The 16794-nt window shown below is 32.8% G+C and overlaps 3 protein-coding genes across 3 annotated transcripts; 1 reads left to right on the top strand and 2 right to left on the bottom strand.

Annotated features, from left to right (window-relative positions):
- Nucleotides 1–533: 533 nt before the first annotated feature.
- Nucleotides 534–4526, top strand: LOC120072522 (soluble inorganic pyrophosphatase 4-like). The gene is made up of 9 exons (XM_039024903.1): nucleotides 534–750; nucleotides 2309–2447; nucleotides 2549–2577; nucleotides 2834–2899; nucleotides 2976–3083; nucleotides 3172–3237; nucleotides 3313–3433; nucleotides 3533–3614; nucleotides 4150–4526. Exons 2-9 carry the CDS (start codon nucleotides 2318–2320, stop codon nucleotides 4190–4192), a joined length of 645 nt encoding a protein of 214 aa, XP_038880831.1. The 5' UTR covers nucleotides 534–750; nucleotides 2309–2317; the 3' UTR covers nucleotides 4193–4526.
- Nucleotides 4527–5456: 930 nt separating this feature from the next.
- Nucleotides 5457–7426, bottom strand: LOC120072871 (probable histone H2A.4). Its single transcript, XM_039025397.1, has 2 exons — nucleotides 7125–7426; nucleotides 5457–5964 (listed from the first exon to the last, which is right to left on the bottom strand). Exons 1-2 carry the CDS (start codon nucleotides 7335–7337, stop codon nucleotides 5716–5718), a joined length of 462 nt encoding a protein of 153 aa, XP_038881325.1. The 5' UTR covers nucleotides 7338–7426; the 3' UTR covers nucleotides 5457–5715.
- A 2772-nt stretch (nucleotides 7427–10198) lies between these two features.
- Nucleotides 10199–12338, bottom strand: LOC120072760 (organelle RRM domain-containing protein 2, mitochondrial). Its single transcript, XM_039025239.1, has 3 exons — nucleotides 12125–12338; nucleotides 10928–10996; nucleotides 10199–10834 (listed from the first exon to the last, which is right to left on the bottom strand). The coding sequence occupies exons 1-3, from the start codon at nucleotides 12246–12248 to the stop codon at nucleotides 10590–10592; spliced, it is 438 nt and encodes a 145-aa protein (XP_038881167.1). The 5' UTR covers nucleotides 12249–12338; the 3' UTR covers nucleotides 10199–10589.
- Nucleotides 12339–16794: the final 4456 nt, after the last annotated feature.

The following is a 16794-nucleotide window of genomic DNA, read 5'->3' as shown; positions in this document are numbered from 1 at the left end:
ATGTAAATTGATATTTTTTTTAATTTTTTTTTTTACATTTATGTATTATATAAAATTGATAAAATTTTAGAAAAAATATGAGGAGTTCATTTGTTTGTTTGTTTTTTCCTTTTTGAAAATGAATGAATTTTGATAAAATTATTTTATAATTAATAGGACTATTTTCAAATATAGTAAAATAAACTAATTTATTTATAAATATGATATCACTCACATATTTGTCAGCAATTTTGTCATTTGAAGTTATAATTAATATTTGTCTTAGATAAATTATTATTTTTTTTTGTGTAAATCCTTATTTTATTAAAATTGTGGAGTTTTTGAAGATTTTAACATTGGATTTCGTTAAGATTAATGGTCAAACAAAATTGAACTAAGGTCAGATGAATTTGGGCGTCGAATTTGATTAAATAGAAAGTTTAGAATCTAAATTGATTTCATCTTTTATTTCCTGTTTTATTTCTTTTTTTTTTAATAATTTTTTCCTTTTTTGAATTTTCATTTTTTAATTCGCTGAAGAAACTGGAGAATTTTCGCTTTTGTCTGCTCTGTTCTTTCTCTCTCCTCTTTCGTTCCCTTTAAAATGGTGTAAGAGGAAGAGAGCGGGAACGTGTATCGTACAGCTCCTCTTTGCTTTCTCTCCTGCAGAGCATTTCTTGCTTGTTCTTCCTTGAAGCTCAATCTCTTGCATTGAGATCCGCGCTTCGGTTTTTGCCTTCCATTTCCATTTCTCCTCCAAAGCTTTTTCAGGTTCGATTTCTGAGCTCTAGATCTTCAATATCTCCAGCTTTTACTTTCGGTTTCTTCTTAGTTCTTGCTTCTGGCTCTCTCTGTGCTCGTGGAGATCCACACTGGAATGAATCTTGAATCTTGTTTGTTTGCCATATGGCTCCTTGCGGCGTTGTTTGAAAGTTTTTGAATGGAGTTACGGGAGCGGATGACTGATTTTGACTGCTCTTGAACTATATTGTGATTAATGGAGTTTGTTTTCTATTAAATATATCTATCTTTATTCTACCTCGTTTGCATGGAAGGTGCTGGTCTGATAGATCCAGGCGATCGTTGTTTGTTTAGTTTCTTTTGCTCCAATTTATTGCCGGTAATCTACTTATGAATGCATTGTGAATCTGTGGCTACAAGAGGCGTTGTGTTGTGTCGTATTGAAAACGTTGATAACTGTTACTCCGCTTAGATGGCTACCTGAGAGAGGCAGAAAGGCAGAGGGGCGGAGATTAAAGAGAAACTAAGCAGATAGTCAAAACGAAAACCGTAGGGTTAAAATATAGAAAAGAGAGAATGAATTCGTACTTGAGTGCTTGACGGAAGTTTTTCGTATCTGGAAGTTATGAATATTGATATTTAAAGTTGTGGACGTAGCAATCTAGTCAATAAGCACGCGGTCTTTGGATCTATCGTTTTTAATTCTACCTAAAATCAACATACATTTTTTTTTTTTTTTAAATCTTATTCCTTAGGGGCAATGTCAATTGCCACGTGTGTTTTGTTGAAGACCTGTGAAGTTGATGGTACTGCTGATATTTCGGTTATCGTTCAATGACAATAATCATGATGATGCTCATTAATTTATGAATCTGAAGGATCAGTGTCTCCGTTTGTGAATGTATAAGACCTACGAAGAAGAAGACGTGACTTTGTATTCTGTGTTGCTTTTGAATACCCCTGAATGGACTTTTGTTTCGATTGTTATTTTCACAATTATTGATCCTGATTTCTTACTCTTGAAAGTGCAAGTTGATGTTGCAATATAAGTTAGTACTCTGTCTTCTTCTATGATCACGAGTATGTTGACTGGTCGAATCTGATAAACCTGCAAAAGAGCACGACGAATATGGTGCTACTATCTCCACTTTCCATTGTTAATGTTGCATTAGCTTTTGGATAGCGTTTGATGTTTAAAGTTTTAATAGGCACTTCTGATTATGCATTCTTTCTTCAGAATTCCATTCATGTATAAGATATTGGGCTTTTCCTTGCACCATATCTTTCATATGCCGGTCAGTAATTCTTAAATATGTTCACGCTTAATGTAAACTTCATTCATTTCTCTATTTATGATGATGTTTAGTATAAACTTGATGGTGTAAGGCACTTGTTACATCCATGGGACATATAAATTTATATATCTTGATCAAACTTCCTTTTCTGATTATACTGGTCTGCTATAAGTATTGATGTTAAATGAATAACGTGCTTGGAAATGTATGCTTTATAGGGTGTCTTAAGATACATCCTCAAATTGAACTTTCTTTTGAAAGTAAATGTGCTGATTTTCTGTTTACACTTCCAGCTTGCTGTTATGGCTCCTTCACCAAATGGAACAACAAACAATGCTCATCCTTCCCCACACCCACCACTAAATGAGAGAATACTTTCATCAATGACTAGGAGGTCTGTTGCTGCACATCCCTGGCATGATCTTGAAATAGGTATGCGATATACCTCACTGTCATTTATTGTACCTTTTATGTGGCTGAGATTTTATAGTTAGAATGAGTTACTAATAAACAAATTTTCAATTCTAATTCAGGACCTGATGCTCCAAAGATTTTCAACTGTGTAAGATGCTGTCCTGAATTCCATAATATCCGTTTTCTTTTAAAATGGTTATATTAGTATGTGATATAATTTCATGAGTTGCCATGAGGCTTGAACCATAACAACTTTATAGTTGGACATTGATGTTCAAGTGGCGGATCAGTATTCTTAATTGCTACCCTGTTCTCTTCTTCTTATATTAGCACTTTAGCTGCTACAAAAGTTTTAGAATATTGATGCTTAAATTGATGAGTTTTGATTAATTTTCATCATGCAGGTGGTTGAAATAGGAAAAGGAAGCAAAGTGAAGTACGAACTTGACAAAAGAACTGGTCTGATCAAGGTAATAATACGCTGACCTGTATTTGTGTTGGATTTTATCTGTCATCAGTTCGATAAAACGGCCCACGTTTGTTCAGGTTGATCGGATTCTTTACTCATCTGTTGTGTACCCTCATAACTATGGCTTCATTCCTCGAACTCTTTGCGAGGACAACGATCCCATGGATGTCTTGGTCATCATGCAGGTATGACTACAATTATTTCTTTAATGGAAGTTGCACTTGTAATAATATGCTGCATATTTCACTTGATGTTCTTCTGAAATATTTCTAGGAGCCAGTTCTTCCTGGATGTTTTCTGAGGGCTAAAGCTATAGGCCTTATGCCTATGATTGACCAGGTAACTCTTCTTGAATAAATGCTACCTTTTATTTTTCTTAAATAAGAGAGGTCTAATTATAATTAATTAATACAGGGTGAAAAAGATGACAAGATTATAGCAGTTTGTGCTGATGATCCCGAATATCGTCACTACAATGACATCAAGGAGCTCCCACCACATCGATTGGCTGAGATTCGCCGCTTCTTTGAAGACTGTATCCTAAAATTAGTTTGATACCTTACAGTACCATCCTAATCATTCCTTATAACTTTTTATCCTCATCTTGTAATGTTTCCTTGACAAAACTATTCAGACAAGAAGAATGAGAACAAGGAGGTAGCTGTGAATGACTTTCTGCCAGCCGCTGATGCCTTCATGGCCATCAAACACTCAATGTAAGCAATTGTTACCCTGAGGCAATGCAAATTTTTTCCCGCATCTGTAATTTGTTGATACAAATTGTTAGAATAAACTTTAGTCTATTATGATCAATAAAGGATCCATGCCTGGTGTAAGCCAAAATCAACAACCTTATGTGAAATACCTAATCCATGAGTAGGGCTTGAGTAGGGTTGTCAGATTTTGTGTAACTTGGACCTGTGGGCTAACCTCACTATTAGATACGGAATAGGAGAGTGAAGGAACACCATAACTATGTATTTATAGATTAACTATAAGGTTTCCCACAATCTGCTAAAGTTAATGGGCCCATATCTGCTCAGCGGGTCACACCTCTAATTGGAAGTTAATGGGTCCTAATTAGACCACTTATACCACTTATTTCACCTAAGGATAACAATACATATTATTAACAACTTACATTGTTACCCATTAATAAAATTAATAATATTAATTCTAACACCAATAGCACAGCCAGCTTTGATCTGATGAATGAATGATTGTGTTTGTTCTTTTTCTTTTTTAATGCAGGAACCTCTATGCAGACTACATTGTGGAGAGCTTGAGGCGGTAGTCACCTCTAAGCAAAATTTGTAATCGTGATTACATTCACATCATAATACATTGGAAAGCCTTCATCGAAATTGGTTTTGTTTCAAAGGGAAAAAGTTCGTCGTCTCTATGGTTTGTTAATATGCTTTCATACTTGAATTTACACTGCTATATGTTAGGGAAAAGATGATGCTGATAAATGATTGTATCAAGGATTGAACCAAAATATGTTACACAGCTATCATACTAGTGTTAGAGTAATGGCTTTATTTTTTGATTTTTTTTTAAAGCCTATTGTAATGAATCTATACTTTCTATTCTACTAGTCTTATTGGGTTCCATGATCATTGATCCCATCCGATCTCTCTCTCTCTCTCTTCAATCAGTTATCCTCGTGGTCAATATCTGTGCACTTATTCTCTAACTTCGAGGTTGTAACATTGTTGGTCGAATTAGGCTCATTTTAGCTAATTCTCCACACTTGAGAATTGGTATGTTTATTTCTTTTCTTTTGGCAGAAATATCATTAGGGATTAGGGAATTCTAACTCCAAGTCATTCCTAAAAATCAGATCCTCTGTTTTGAGTTCAACTCAACATTACCATTTGTTTAATTTAATTCTTTTTGTTTGTCGTGCAATATATTTTGAAGTGGTTTTGTTTTTTCAATATTTTTAAATTTTCTTTTCTTATTGACCGGTTTTTGAGAAGTATTAACAAATGTGAAATACAAGTAAAAAATATTGTGTATGCTTTTCTGAGTATAAACTAGTAAATTAATAGCATTTTTAGATTGACCAAGGATTTTTCAACAAACTTATTTTTATTTAAACTCTTTTCATGAAAAGTGTTTTAAATACATTTTAAAAAGTTATTTTTCGTGATTATATATTTAAATTTTTTTTCTAAAATGATTTATTTTTTAAATTAAATAAGAAAGTAACTATAATTATTCTTTTTTCAGAAAAAAGACAAAATAATTCCCACCCTTTTCTCTCTCATGGACCAAGATATTTAATTTTCTCACCATCAAATATCTCCTTCCAAACTTCTCTCCCATGGACCAAAAATGTTTTCATTAACATTTCAATTACAAATTGACGGAAAAATCTGAATCCTTCACCTATTAATCAATTAAATTATGCTCATGTTGACTCGCAAAGGTTAAATTGACTCGAATTTTTACCAACATCCGATTGATGAGAGTTCCAATTTTAGTTCTAATTATCTCCATATTTCAAACCATTAGACATCTAGAAATATTCAAGAGCAAATCACATAGCATGGTGGTCTAATTTTATCCATCCCATGATCCAATCATTCAATCCATACATTGAAGGCCATGTCCCAAATACATCAACCCATTAGTGGAGGAAGATACAAAGATTCATAAGAAAGGTTAAATCTTACATTATTTCAACTGAGTTGTGAACACAAAGGAATGTCCTACAATATAAAGGCACAAACAGATAAAGTGGTCCTAAACATGAAGATAAGTCCAATCTAAATACAGAAATAAGTGGGTGGGGGCATATGAGAAGCAAAGCTAGGCCTTCTTGGGGGACCTGGTGCTCTTGGAAGAAGACTTGGGCTCCTTTGCTGCTGCCACCGCCCTCTCGGATTTCTTTCGAAGAAGGACCGGGTTGATGTTCGGAAGCACCCCACCATGAGCGATCGTCACCCCGGCAAGAAGCTTCCCAAGTTCCTCGTCGTTCCTCACAGCCAAAAGGACGTGTCTCGGGATGATCCTGTTCTTCTTGTTGTCTCTTGCTGCATTCCCAGCCAGTTCCAAAACCTAAAGCATAATTCAGTATTTAAACTGATAGGTGATAGTATATGCTTAAAGGAATTCTTAATAATTCCTTGTTCGAAAATTTGCAAACAAATCCCCTCTCCTCCAATTGTACTAAAAAAGAAATCAATTAGTATTAATAATTGACAAATAATTATCAATATTAATTGAAAATAAAATAATATTATATTAAATCACCACTGCACCCAAAACAAAAAAAAGTGTACCACTTCCAGTATTATTATCAAACTCCTGTGTAAGTTATAAAAATTAAAAGCAAGCAAAGCGGATAACGGGGGCAGTTGGGAATCTATCCAGATTGAATTTCTAATTTTTCATATTAAATATTTGAAAAAAAAAATGAATTTGTTTTTGAAAAATTCTATTTTTCATCCAATTATTTGTTTACAAATTTCTGTATTTTGATCACTAGCGTTTGATGAAATTTTTATTTTTAGTTTCCATGCATTTTCTGAAAGTACTTTCATTCAAAATCATTTTCCAAATCATAAACAGTAACATTAGAAAATAATTTAGATCTCATTCGAAAACAACTCAATTTTTTCTTTTCTAAAAACCTAAAAGAAATTAAATTCAGATACACTACTTTCACCCATCAAAGTTCCTATGTTGTGTTATTATCTACGTTCCAATAATCGTTTTCAAAAATCAAAGCCAAAATTTGTATTTGTTTTAAGAATTTGACCAGAGATTTAAGTGTACCTTTACAAAAGCGTGATAACAATAATAGGAAAAGTGGACCAAACAATCATAAATTTCAAAAACAAGAAAGTGAAAGTGAAATTGATACCAAACAGACCTTAAATTCCATTTTTTTTTTTTTTAAAAAAAAACAAAAACTGTAGGTGATTTTTTTTCTTTCTTTCTAGATTGTACGAGAACTTAGAATGGACTTGTTTATATATACAAAACCACATAGAGAGAATAGATAGAATTTAAAAAAACACCTAAATCCATCAGATTGGGGATTTTTATCTCCGAAAAGAAAGAGCTAAGAAAATCAAATTCAAAGCCATTGACAAGAAATAAAGAAAATGCACTTAAATCCAAGCATTGAATCCATCAAAAAGAGGCTCTGATTTCGCACACACAAACATTCAAAAAGTGTAAAACTGAGAAGAACAAAGTAGTATAATATTCACCTCTGCAGCGAGGTACTCAAGAACAGCAGCAAGGTAAACCGGAGCGCCGGTTCCCACTCGTCGAGAGTAACGGCCCTCCTTCAAGTAGCGGTCGATTCTGCCGACGGGAAACTGGAGGCCAGCTTTGACGGAGCGAGAGACAGGCTTTTTCTTCGGTCCGCCGCCGCCTTTTCTGCCGGCGACGCCTTTCTTAGCCTTGTCGCCGGTGTCCATTGGAAGGGAAATTTTTCTCGGGAAAAAAAACAGAAAAATGAAAAAGGTGAAAATGTGAAGGAGGTTAACGACGGGTTTTCAACGGAAATGACATTTTTTTTTTAAATTTTAAATTTTAAATTTTTTTTTTTTATGAAATGAGAAATAAAATGGAAAGTGAATGACACACGCCGTATTCGTGATGACATGGACACATCGTTGTATTTTTATTCATTTTAATTATATATTTATCCAATTACAAATTTATAGTAAATTACACCTTAGTCCCTAATAAACCTTTGAAATTTCTATCTATATTTGGCTTTTAAATTTTAAACAATGTTTACTATTGGTTTTTTATATATATTCAAAATTTTAAATTTTAAAAGTTTGTGACGATTGACGAGTATTATTTACGACTTACTTGAAACTTCATGATTGTGAGGAATTTCAATTTATAACGAATTTCAAATAAATTCCATTGTTTGTATATATAGAAATGAGAATGATTTTAAAATCTAAAGTGATTTCAAATACTGTTTTTAATTTAACAAAAAGTATTTTTCTGATTAAAATGTTATGATTTGGTAAGATTTCATAGGATTTAAAAGTAAATCATTTAATTAACATTATCATGTTCTAATTTTTAGTTAACACATCATATTTAAAAGCCTATATTATTTGTAAATTCTTAACTTTATTTTTCTTTTCAATTATCATCCAAACACAAAATTGTAAAAATATTTTAAATAAAATAAATAATTTAAAATCATTTTTCATAGTTCAAATTATAGGATTTAAAATCATTTCTTAAATTTTATTGAATCCACAGAGGATTAGACTTTTTCACTGACGTGTGTGTCATTAAGTCTACTAAAAATAAAGAGAAGAGGGACACGTGTCTTGACTCGATTAAGACCAAGTTTAATAGGTTGGGCCATTGTTTCATGATTAGTGTTCATTCTCGACTCGGCCTTGGGAGATCGGCCAGGGATTTTTCATTCGGTTGGCCTGTCGACAAGATTTGGGACCACCCTATGACATTATGAATTAAGATATATATAATAAATCAATAATCAAATTAGAATAAATTGAAATATTTAAGGAGTAAAATAAATATTTTAAAGGTACAAGATCGAAAATAGAAAAAACAATATGAAAGTTTAAGCACCAAAATGAGGTTTGAACAACATCCATATTAATTAATTTTAAGTTAAAATATAAGGTTGGTCCCATATTTTTTAGTTTTGTTCTATTTTAGTAATATTCAAAATTTGTCCATTTACTTTTAACATTAGCATCTACTTTATTCTAAAAATGTATTTAACTTTTAATATTATGAATAAAATTATTACATATTTAAGTTCAAAAATTAAATTTTCACAAAGTTAAAAGCTTAAGACACTGGTTGGTAATCATTTTATTTTTGTTTTTGAAAATTAAATCTATGGACACTATTTTCACCTCTAAATTATTTACTTTTCACCAATAGTTTAAATCAAGCCAAATTTTGAGAACTAAAAAGCGTAACTTTCAAAAAGTTATTTTTGTTTATGGAATTTGACTAAGAATTCAATCATTATAATCAAGAAAGATCAAATCATGGTAAGAAATATGGATAATATATATTTAATTTTAAAAAAAATAAAAAATAAAATAATTACCAAACGGGACCTAAAATATTACAAATAAAAGTTCATAGACTAAATCATTATTTTTATGTCAAATCTTACCAAGCTGAGTTGGTATATATTTCCTAGTTGGGTTTTGGTGTATCTATCATGGTTTGTGGAGTTAGGTATGTCCATTCATGAATTCATTTATCTCATACACAAACAAGAGAAGGCAAATAAAAACTCCTCACATCATGGTTGAATCTGACTGTTGGGAGGTTGTTATTATTCTTAGTGATCCCTTAGTGGACATTACTAAGGTCTCTTTTTTTTTTTTTTTTTGTGAGGAGGCGTTATCTCTCGTTGGGCAATGTCACATTTTCTCATAGACGATGTTAATATGTTTGCACACTCGCTTGTATCTAAAGTGTTGGAAGAGTAAAGTATTTCTTTTCTCTTGCATTCCATACCCCAAGTGATTTTATACGACTTCTTTTCTTTTGCATTCCATACCCCAAGTGATTTTATACGACTTCTTTTCTTTTGCATTCCATACCCCAAGTGATTTTATACGACTTCTTTTCTTTTGCATTCCATACCCCAAGTGATTTTCTTCACTCGTATAGTTGGTTGTTTTATTGTTACTTTCTTGCCCAGAAAAAACAAAACAAAACAAAACACTCCTCCCAGCATATGCTACAACTGCACTTGATAATTTACTATCGTTATTCATAGAAAGAGAAGCTCAATATGTCTTTAACAATTGGCGGTTGTAAAAAAAAGTAACACTTTATCTGATCAAGAACGCTTTATTTAATTAGCCCACTTTGTTGGATCAAGTTTTATCTTGTTTGTAATATGCAGTATTTTTAGGTTAAAACATCATTTTTGCTCTCTACTTTGAAAGATATTTTATTTTAGTCTTTCTACTTATAAGTTTTTCAAACATAGAAAAGAGACAAAAATAAAAAATAGAAAGGACCTTTTTTTTTCAAAAAAAAAATAAAGCTGAAAAACATTACGATTCGTTTGTTGTATTGTCTTATAAAGTTTTCAAAATTTAAATCACGTTTTGAAAATAAACAAAAATTGTCATTAAAAAGTTGTGAAGGCCAAGTTTTATTATTATTATTTTTTATTTTTAGAATTAAGATAAGAATTCAAACATTTACTTCGGAAAAATGAAGAAATGATAAATGATTATCAAACGGATGCATAAACAATTATCAACCGCAGAATAAAACATGCAATCTAGTCTAGACTAATATTTTGATTTAGTCATTGGTGTGATATTACATTCGAATATTAGTCTAAGATATAAACAAAAATACCAAAATAGGTTCTCATTTTCCACAGAAAATTAGAGAGCAAAATAGAATAATTAAATATAAAACTATAACAAAATACGTATAAGTTAAAAATTAAAGTATGAATAATAAACCTAGGTCAATAAATACTTTTCTGGATCCAAATCCATACTTATAACAAGTACCCCAAGGCCAAAATACCCTCTTTCTGGCAGTTTTGAGGCTCCCTTGAGAGTGCTGTCTCATGAATTTTATCTATAGTACCCATGGATGATGGCCATACATCAAATTCAACCATATGCTATTGGAAAAAACGACCAAATGCTATGAGATTTCATAAATTTTGCAAGCAATCATCCACACCAACCAATTGTCTTGTTTGTTCTGATACCGAATTCAGAGGTCTCAGGTTGAGGCTGTGGAGGAGGCCTAGGCTCCCTGGGCTCCCTGGGTTTGGCAGGATCAACAAAAATAACCCACCCATCCAAAAACTTGGCATTCATTTCTTCTCTAGCTTTCTCAGCCTCTTCAATTGTGTTGTAGGATACAAAGCCGAAGCCCTTCGATCTTCCCGTCACCCTATCGGTTATAACCTTCGCTGTACAGATGTTGAGGCAATGTCAATATGTTGCACTCCGCAACAAATGTTCATATAATTGTAAATTGGAGAGAGGGAGAGAGAGTTTTAAACCTTCTACAAGCTGACCAAAGGAAGAGAATGCTTCCTGCAGTTTCTCATCTGTTGTTAATCTTGAAAGACCTGTTCATTTTATAGGAGTGAGACTTTCCCAAGCATACATGATCCAAAACAGATCAAACAACTTAGTTTATTGACCTCGACTAATCTCACGAGACAATCCGTCTAACCCTACAACATTTGGGTATAAAGAAAACTCATAGGATATTAAATCTCAAGTAGGTGACTACCATGGATTGTAACCATGATCTCTTAGCCCTTTATCCAAGTCATGCCTCCTAATAAAGAATATTAGATTATGATAAACATCATATCTATCCATTAATATCAACTACAACAAGAACAATTTCTATGATTTTCATATTACCTTCATCTATTATCTTTCATAACATAAGCATTTAAAAATGGTCTACGTCCATGAAATAAAATAATATATATCGCTTCATAATGTGTTAAATTGTTAATAGAAAATGTAGGCATTGAGGGTGCTGTCTCATGAATTTTATCTAATGAGAAGGTTTATCAATGCTTTACTACTCCATTCGTTCTTCAGAGAGTTTGGTTTTAGTACTCTCATCATGCCTACTCCCTTCATTCTTTGGAAGGTTTGTCAACCAAACTGCAGACCTTCGAATGCAAAGGGCATATCATATCACATAAGAAATGACTTAGCAAAGCTTTCTTACGACCTTACTTGAACAAGATATGTTCTACAGGTTGTACAGCAGTGTGCTTCTGTTCTAATTGGCAAAGCATTCTAGGAACTTTCCAATGCAGGAACTGCTACAGCTATCAAGCAGGCACACAAATCTACGTATTGATAAATGACAAGTATCATTAAGATCGGAATAAATTTCTAATTTTCCTACACCAAAACAAGCCCCACCACTGAAGAGTGACGCAATTTCATATATGCAAATAGGAAAAGACGCATCCAATTGAAAAAAGAGACCAGAAATAAAGGGTATGCAACAGAACAGAAAATCTCTGATTAACTGGATTCCATTTAGTGCTCTGAAACTAATTGTTCGAGTGTAAGAGATAAAGGGTAAGCCAACAACATCAGAAATTTCTCAGTATCCAAACAGAAAATTGATTCCAATACTAGATTTCCGAATCATTCTCAATAATCCAAATAAGAAGAAAGGCGTCACAAGATGATTCTCATTCATTTTTTTCTGCGAGACGTACCACTGATGAAGAGCCTTGGGGATGTGAGAGTTGAGCTGAGACGAACGGCAGTCCACTGGGATCGGAGAATGGAGGAAGAAGAAGATCCATTAAGAACGCGCCTTACAGTGGAGAAGAAAGCCATCGGATTCGATCGGTCGATGAAAATGAGGAAACCACTGCGATGGAGAGAGATTCAGGGGTTAGGGTTTTGGCTTCACATACGTTGGGTTACTTCTCGTATTTTAAGGGTGATTTTCATTTTCGTTATTATTATTATTATTATTATTATTACATTTTTATTAAATTAAATTACCATTTTGGTCTTTATATTTTAAAATTTGTTTACTTTTAGTATATATACTTTTAATTGTGCAATTTTAGTTTCTTTATTTTCAATAAATTTAAATTTAGTTCTCAATTCTAGTTTATCGTTGATTTTTTTTAGTGAAGTTTTTGTTATCTATAATATTTTTGTTATAAATTTTAAAATATATTCACATATTTTATTTTCTTGCATGAAAATTATTATTATTATTATTAGTCTATCAATTTCAATAGAAGCTAACTTTTAGAAACTAAATTTAAGATTTATTGGATGTACGGGGACTAAAATTGGATAATCGAAAGTATAGGAAATAAAATTGAACAAACTTCAAGATATGAGGACCAAAATGATATTTTTTTCACATGATTATTATTATTATTTTGAATTTAAACATTGAGGGATGAGGTATCAAAAGTCGAACCATCGACTTTTAGTTTATGTTTTGATTTTTAAATGATTAAAATCATTTTTTTCATTTTGAAAATAAAAAACATGTTTTTTAATCTTTCAAAACCAAATTTGACTATATGCAAATGTTCGCACGAGATTTCAAGAGAAGTTTATTTCGTGGAACTTGAACTTTGTATTTGTATTAATTTTGTGGAAAATGAGTATAATCTCTAATACATAGTATTTTGATGCCTTTTAAAATAAACTATAATCGTTAAGTCGGTTGATCTTCTCGAATGAGCTTGTTGATCTTCTTGGATTGGGCTTGTTGATCTTCTTAGAGGATCGGCCTTTGGGCTTGATGATCTTCTTGGATGATCGTCCTTGAGCTCGTTGATCTTCTTGGAGGATCGGCCTTTGGGCTTGTTGATTTTCTTGGATGATCGGCCTTTGGGCTTGTTGATCTTCTTGAACGATCGACCTTTGGGCATGTTGATCTTCTTGGATGATCGGCCTTTGAGCTTGTTGATCTTCTTGGAGGATTAGTGTTTGCACGAGGCTTCTGGAGAAACTTGTTTCGTAGAGTTGAATTTGAGTTGGTGTTGATGTTGAGATTGATTTGATGCGATGTGGTTTGATCACTAGTACTTGATCCTCTGATTCTCTCTTGGTTGAATGTGTACGCTTGATGTTTAGAAGCGGGGCATGTGGATGTTCTTAAGCTTCGAGTTTTGGAAGAATGTTTGTATCTTCAAAGGACTTCAGTCTTCAAGCGTGGTCAGAATGCTTGTATCTTCAAAGGACTTCAGTTTTCAAGCGTATTCAGAATGCTTGTATCTTTTTCAACCTTCAAAATGCTTGTGTCTTCAAAGGACTTCAGTCTTCAAGCGTGGTCAGCTTCAGGAGTCTTCTGATTGTAGAGAATTCCCTCTGAGCTCTATGGAGTGTAGAATTGCTGACCTCTCCAAATGAGGAGAGCTTCTCTATTTATTAGAGTTCACAAGTGGACTTGGGTTTGGTTGATCCATGGGCCTGGCTTTTGGGCCCAAATAGTTGGACTTGGGCTTAGTTGGTCCATGGGTCTGGCCTTTGGGCCTAATTAATCGGATTTAAGTCTGATTTGATATTTGGATCAAATTCAACCTATTTTTGGGCCTAGTTGGACTTTGATCTAAATAATAATATCAAATTGGGTCAAATTAATCTTATCTGATTCAACGGTCATGATAAAAAATACGTGGCGTCATCGAAATTTGTCTTCAACTTCAATTCAGGACATATGTCAACTCCTAATTGAGCCCAAATTTAATGATTTGGAATTTTGTCATTAATTTAGTAAATGATGTGGCAACTTGTGATTGGTCCAAAATTTCTCATTCAATAGCAAATTACATTTAAAATTATAAAATTAAACATTAAATTGATTTTGAGAGATAAAATACATGTTTTTCAGTGATATTGAACTTGAAAAACAATTTTAACAATTTTAAAATCACTCACTAACAAGTATTTCGAATGATAATTTGGATTGGTATGACTTTTCACTATGTTAGTGTTAGTGTTAGTGTTAGTAGCTGTCTAGAAGCGAGAAATTATTTATAGGTTAAAATATCATTTTAGTCGGTGTAGTTTGAATTTGATTCTAATTTGATTTTTTTTTATTTTCAAATATTCAATTTTAGTTCCTATACTTTTAATAAATCTTAAAATCAGTCCCTGCATTTAGTATGTTATTGATTTTTTTTAAAGAAAAGGTATTTAGTCTCTATTAATATGTCATTTATAAATGAAGAAAATATATTCACAATGCCTTTTTCTTACATGAAAATTGTTATTTTTACTTGACCAGTGTAAGCCCTCGACTCCTTTTTTTCCCCCTCCACTTAAGTTTAAGAAGCACTAAACAATTAGCTAAGCTAAGAATATTTGGTTAGAATGCATGTTCAAATTTTGGAAGGTAAGAATTTGTCTAGGTATTAGGAGAAAAAATTGGAATGCAATAGTTGAAAGCATAGTATATTGGAGTCAGAATTTTGGCTAAGTGTTTAAACTATGCTTTGGAGAAAGTTATGGTACTTAGGAAAATTTCAAAATGTTCAAACCATGTGTTGAACCGAGGAAAACATTTAAGAATGAAGCATGCGTTGGGACTAGAAGGTGAAGAGAAAAAAGAGTAAAGTTGGTTAAGTATTGGAAATGAGGGTTGGATGCATGGTGCAGTAGGAAGTTAGGATTTTAATTAAATGTTAGCAGGTGAAGAGTATGACTTTATCTTTGTTGGTAGCATGGACAAGTTCAACTCACCATCTTAAGATTGGAAGCATGGTTGGACACATACTTGGGCCAAGAAAGGACACATTGGATGCACGCTAGGTCAAAGGACCATCTTGGACGTGTCTAAGGAGCTTGGTTGGACATATGAGAAGTTAGGGCTGAAATCTTGAAGGATGAAAGTTGACTACATGTTGGACGCATGGTATGACAATTCGGGTCCACGATGGAAGATCTTGGGTGCATGATAAGGACAAAAGAAGAAGACATTAGATGCATGACTCAAGAAGATGTTTTGGGCATGTGACCTCAAGAGATTGGTCTCGGATGCATCATTTGAAGGAAGGATGTGTTGGACACATCTTGGATGCATAGTAGGAGTAATATGGACGAATGGTTGATCAAGGATGGATGATTTGGTTAAGTGTTGGACAACACATAAGTAGACTAAACTCAAGAGATTGTTACCTCTTAGTAATAACTCCCTTGGAAGCATAGGAGGACCACTTTGGACACATTAAAGGACATTCTTGGACAATATCTTAGGCTCATGAGAGGTTAACAAGTATAAAACAACTACCTTGAGGAAAGTTCCACTAAGCAATGATTCATGCTATGAATTACATGTTTTCAGGGCACTTTTTTAAGTATTTTTTATTAATAAAAATGAATTATTTCATGAGTTTCTCCTCAATCTCGACCTATCCCACAAAGTTTCTGAAGGTTTAACTGGGTTTTAATTATGATATTTGCTAATTTAGATTTAATTTGGTGAACTTTGACAGCTTTGGGCCATTTTTGCTGAAATTAGATCTAATTAACAACATGTTGATGCGGGCACAGTATGGAGCCTTAAAAATCTAGATTTTGTTTCAGTCAAGTTCAGTCTTGATTTTTTCGAGATTATCAGTTGATCAGTTTCTGTTTTGCTTAGAAATCGCTCAGACCTTGATGCCCTAAATCTCGTAGGGTCCTGTAATTTATAATTGTATTGTACAAATATTTTATTTATTTAATAAAACATGAGATGTTTTATTTGACATTTAGTAGCATTAAACCCACAAATCAATAAACTAACATCCAAGGTCATCATCTGTAGCTTAAACATATTTATAGAGACATACAGGTGGATCATGTTTAAGTGATAACCTATATGGTCTGTAGTAGATGGATAAGGATGGATACCTTATCTTGGTGACACTACGTATACGACCCGCTTTGTAGATGTTACAATTATTGTAAAGTGCTACAAATGATCTGATCCTAATCATTCATGTGGAGACATGTGAGCAAGAGTATTCTATACAAAATAGTTTGTATAAAACTGGACCGCACCACGAAATTACTAGTCTCATTATATTAACGTCGTTCATAATAGAGACTTACATTTCACCAGGATGACCATAGGTGACATGACCTAAATCCTGAGTGAGTTGTGAACTCTTACCTATAAAGGCTTTCCTTTGATTTTTATGGGTGAGAGTGGCCAGATCACTGTACTTACGAACAATTTGTGAAGGGTCATCACATTGTTGACTGATTATATCCAATGGACACAGAAATATATCTGTAGTGCGAAGAGTACAACTATCAGTCTTTAGTGGAATGCTTGACAGTTAATGGATGTTGAATGATATAATAAAAAATAATATAATTAAAAGAGTTTAATTAATTATTCAAGTACCATTGGAGCTTTAAGCTA

This window comes from Benincasa hispida, chromosome 3, assembly GCF_009727055.1.
Source record: "Benincasa hispida cultivar B227 chromosome 3, ASM972705v1, whole genome shotgun sequence".
Taxonomy (NCBI): Eukaryota; Viridiplantae; Streptophyta; class Magnoliopsida; order Cucurbitales; family Cucurbitaceae; genus Benincasa; species Benincasa hispida.
Note: the sequence above shows the minus strand (reverse complement) of the source record. Positions and strands in the feature narration are given on the sequence as shown.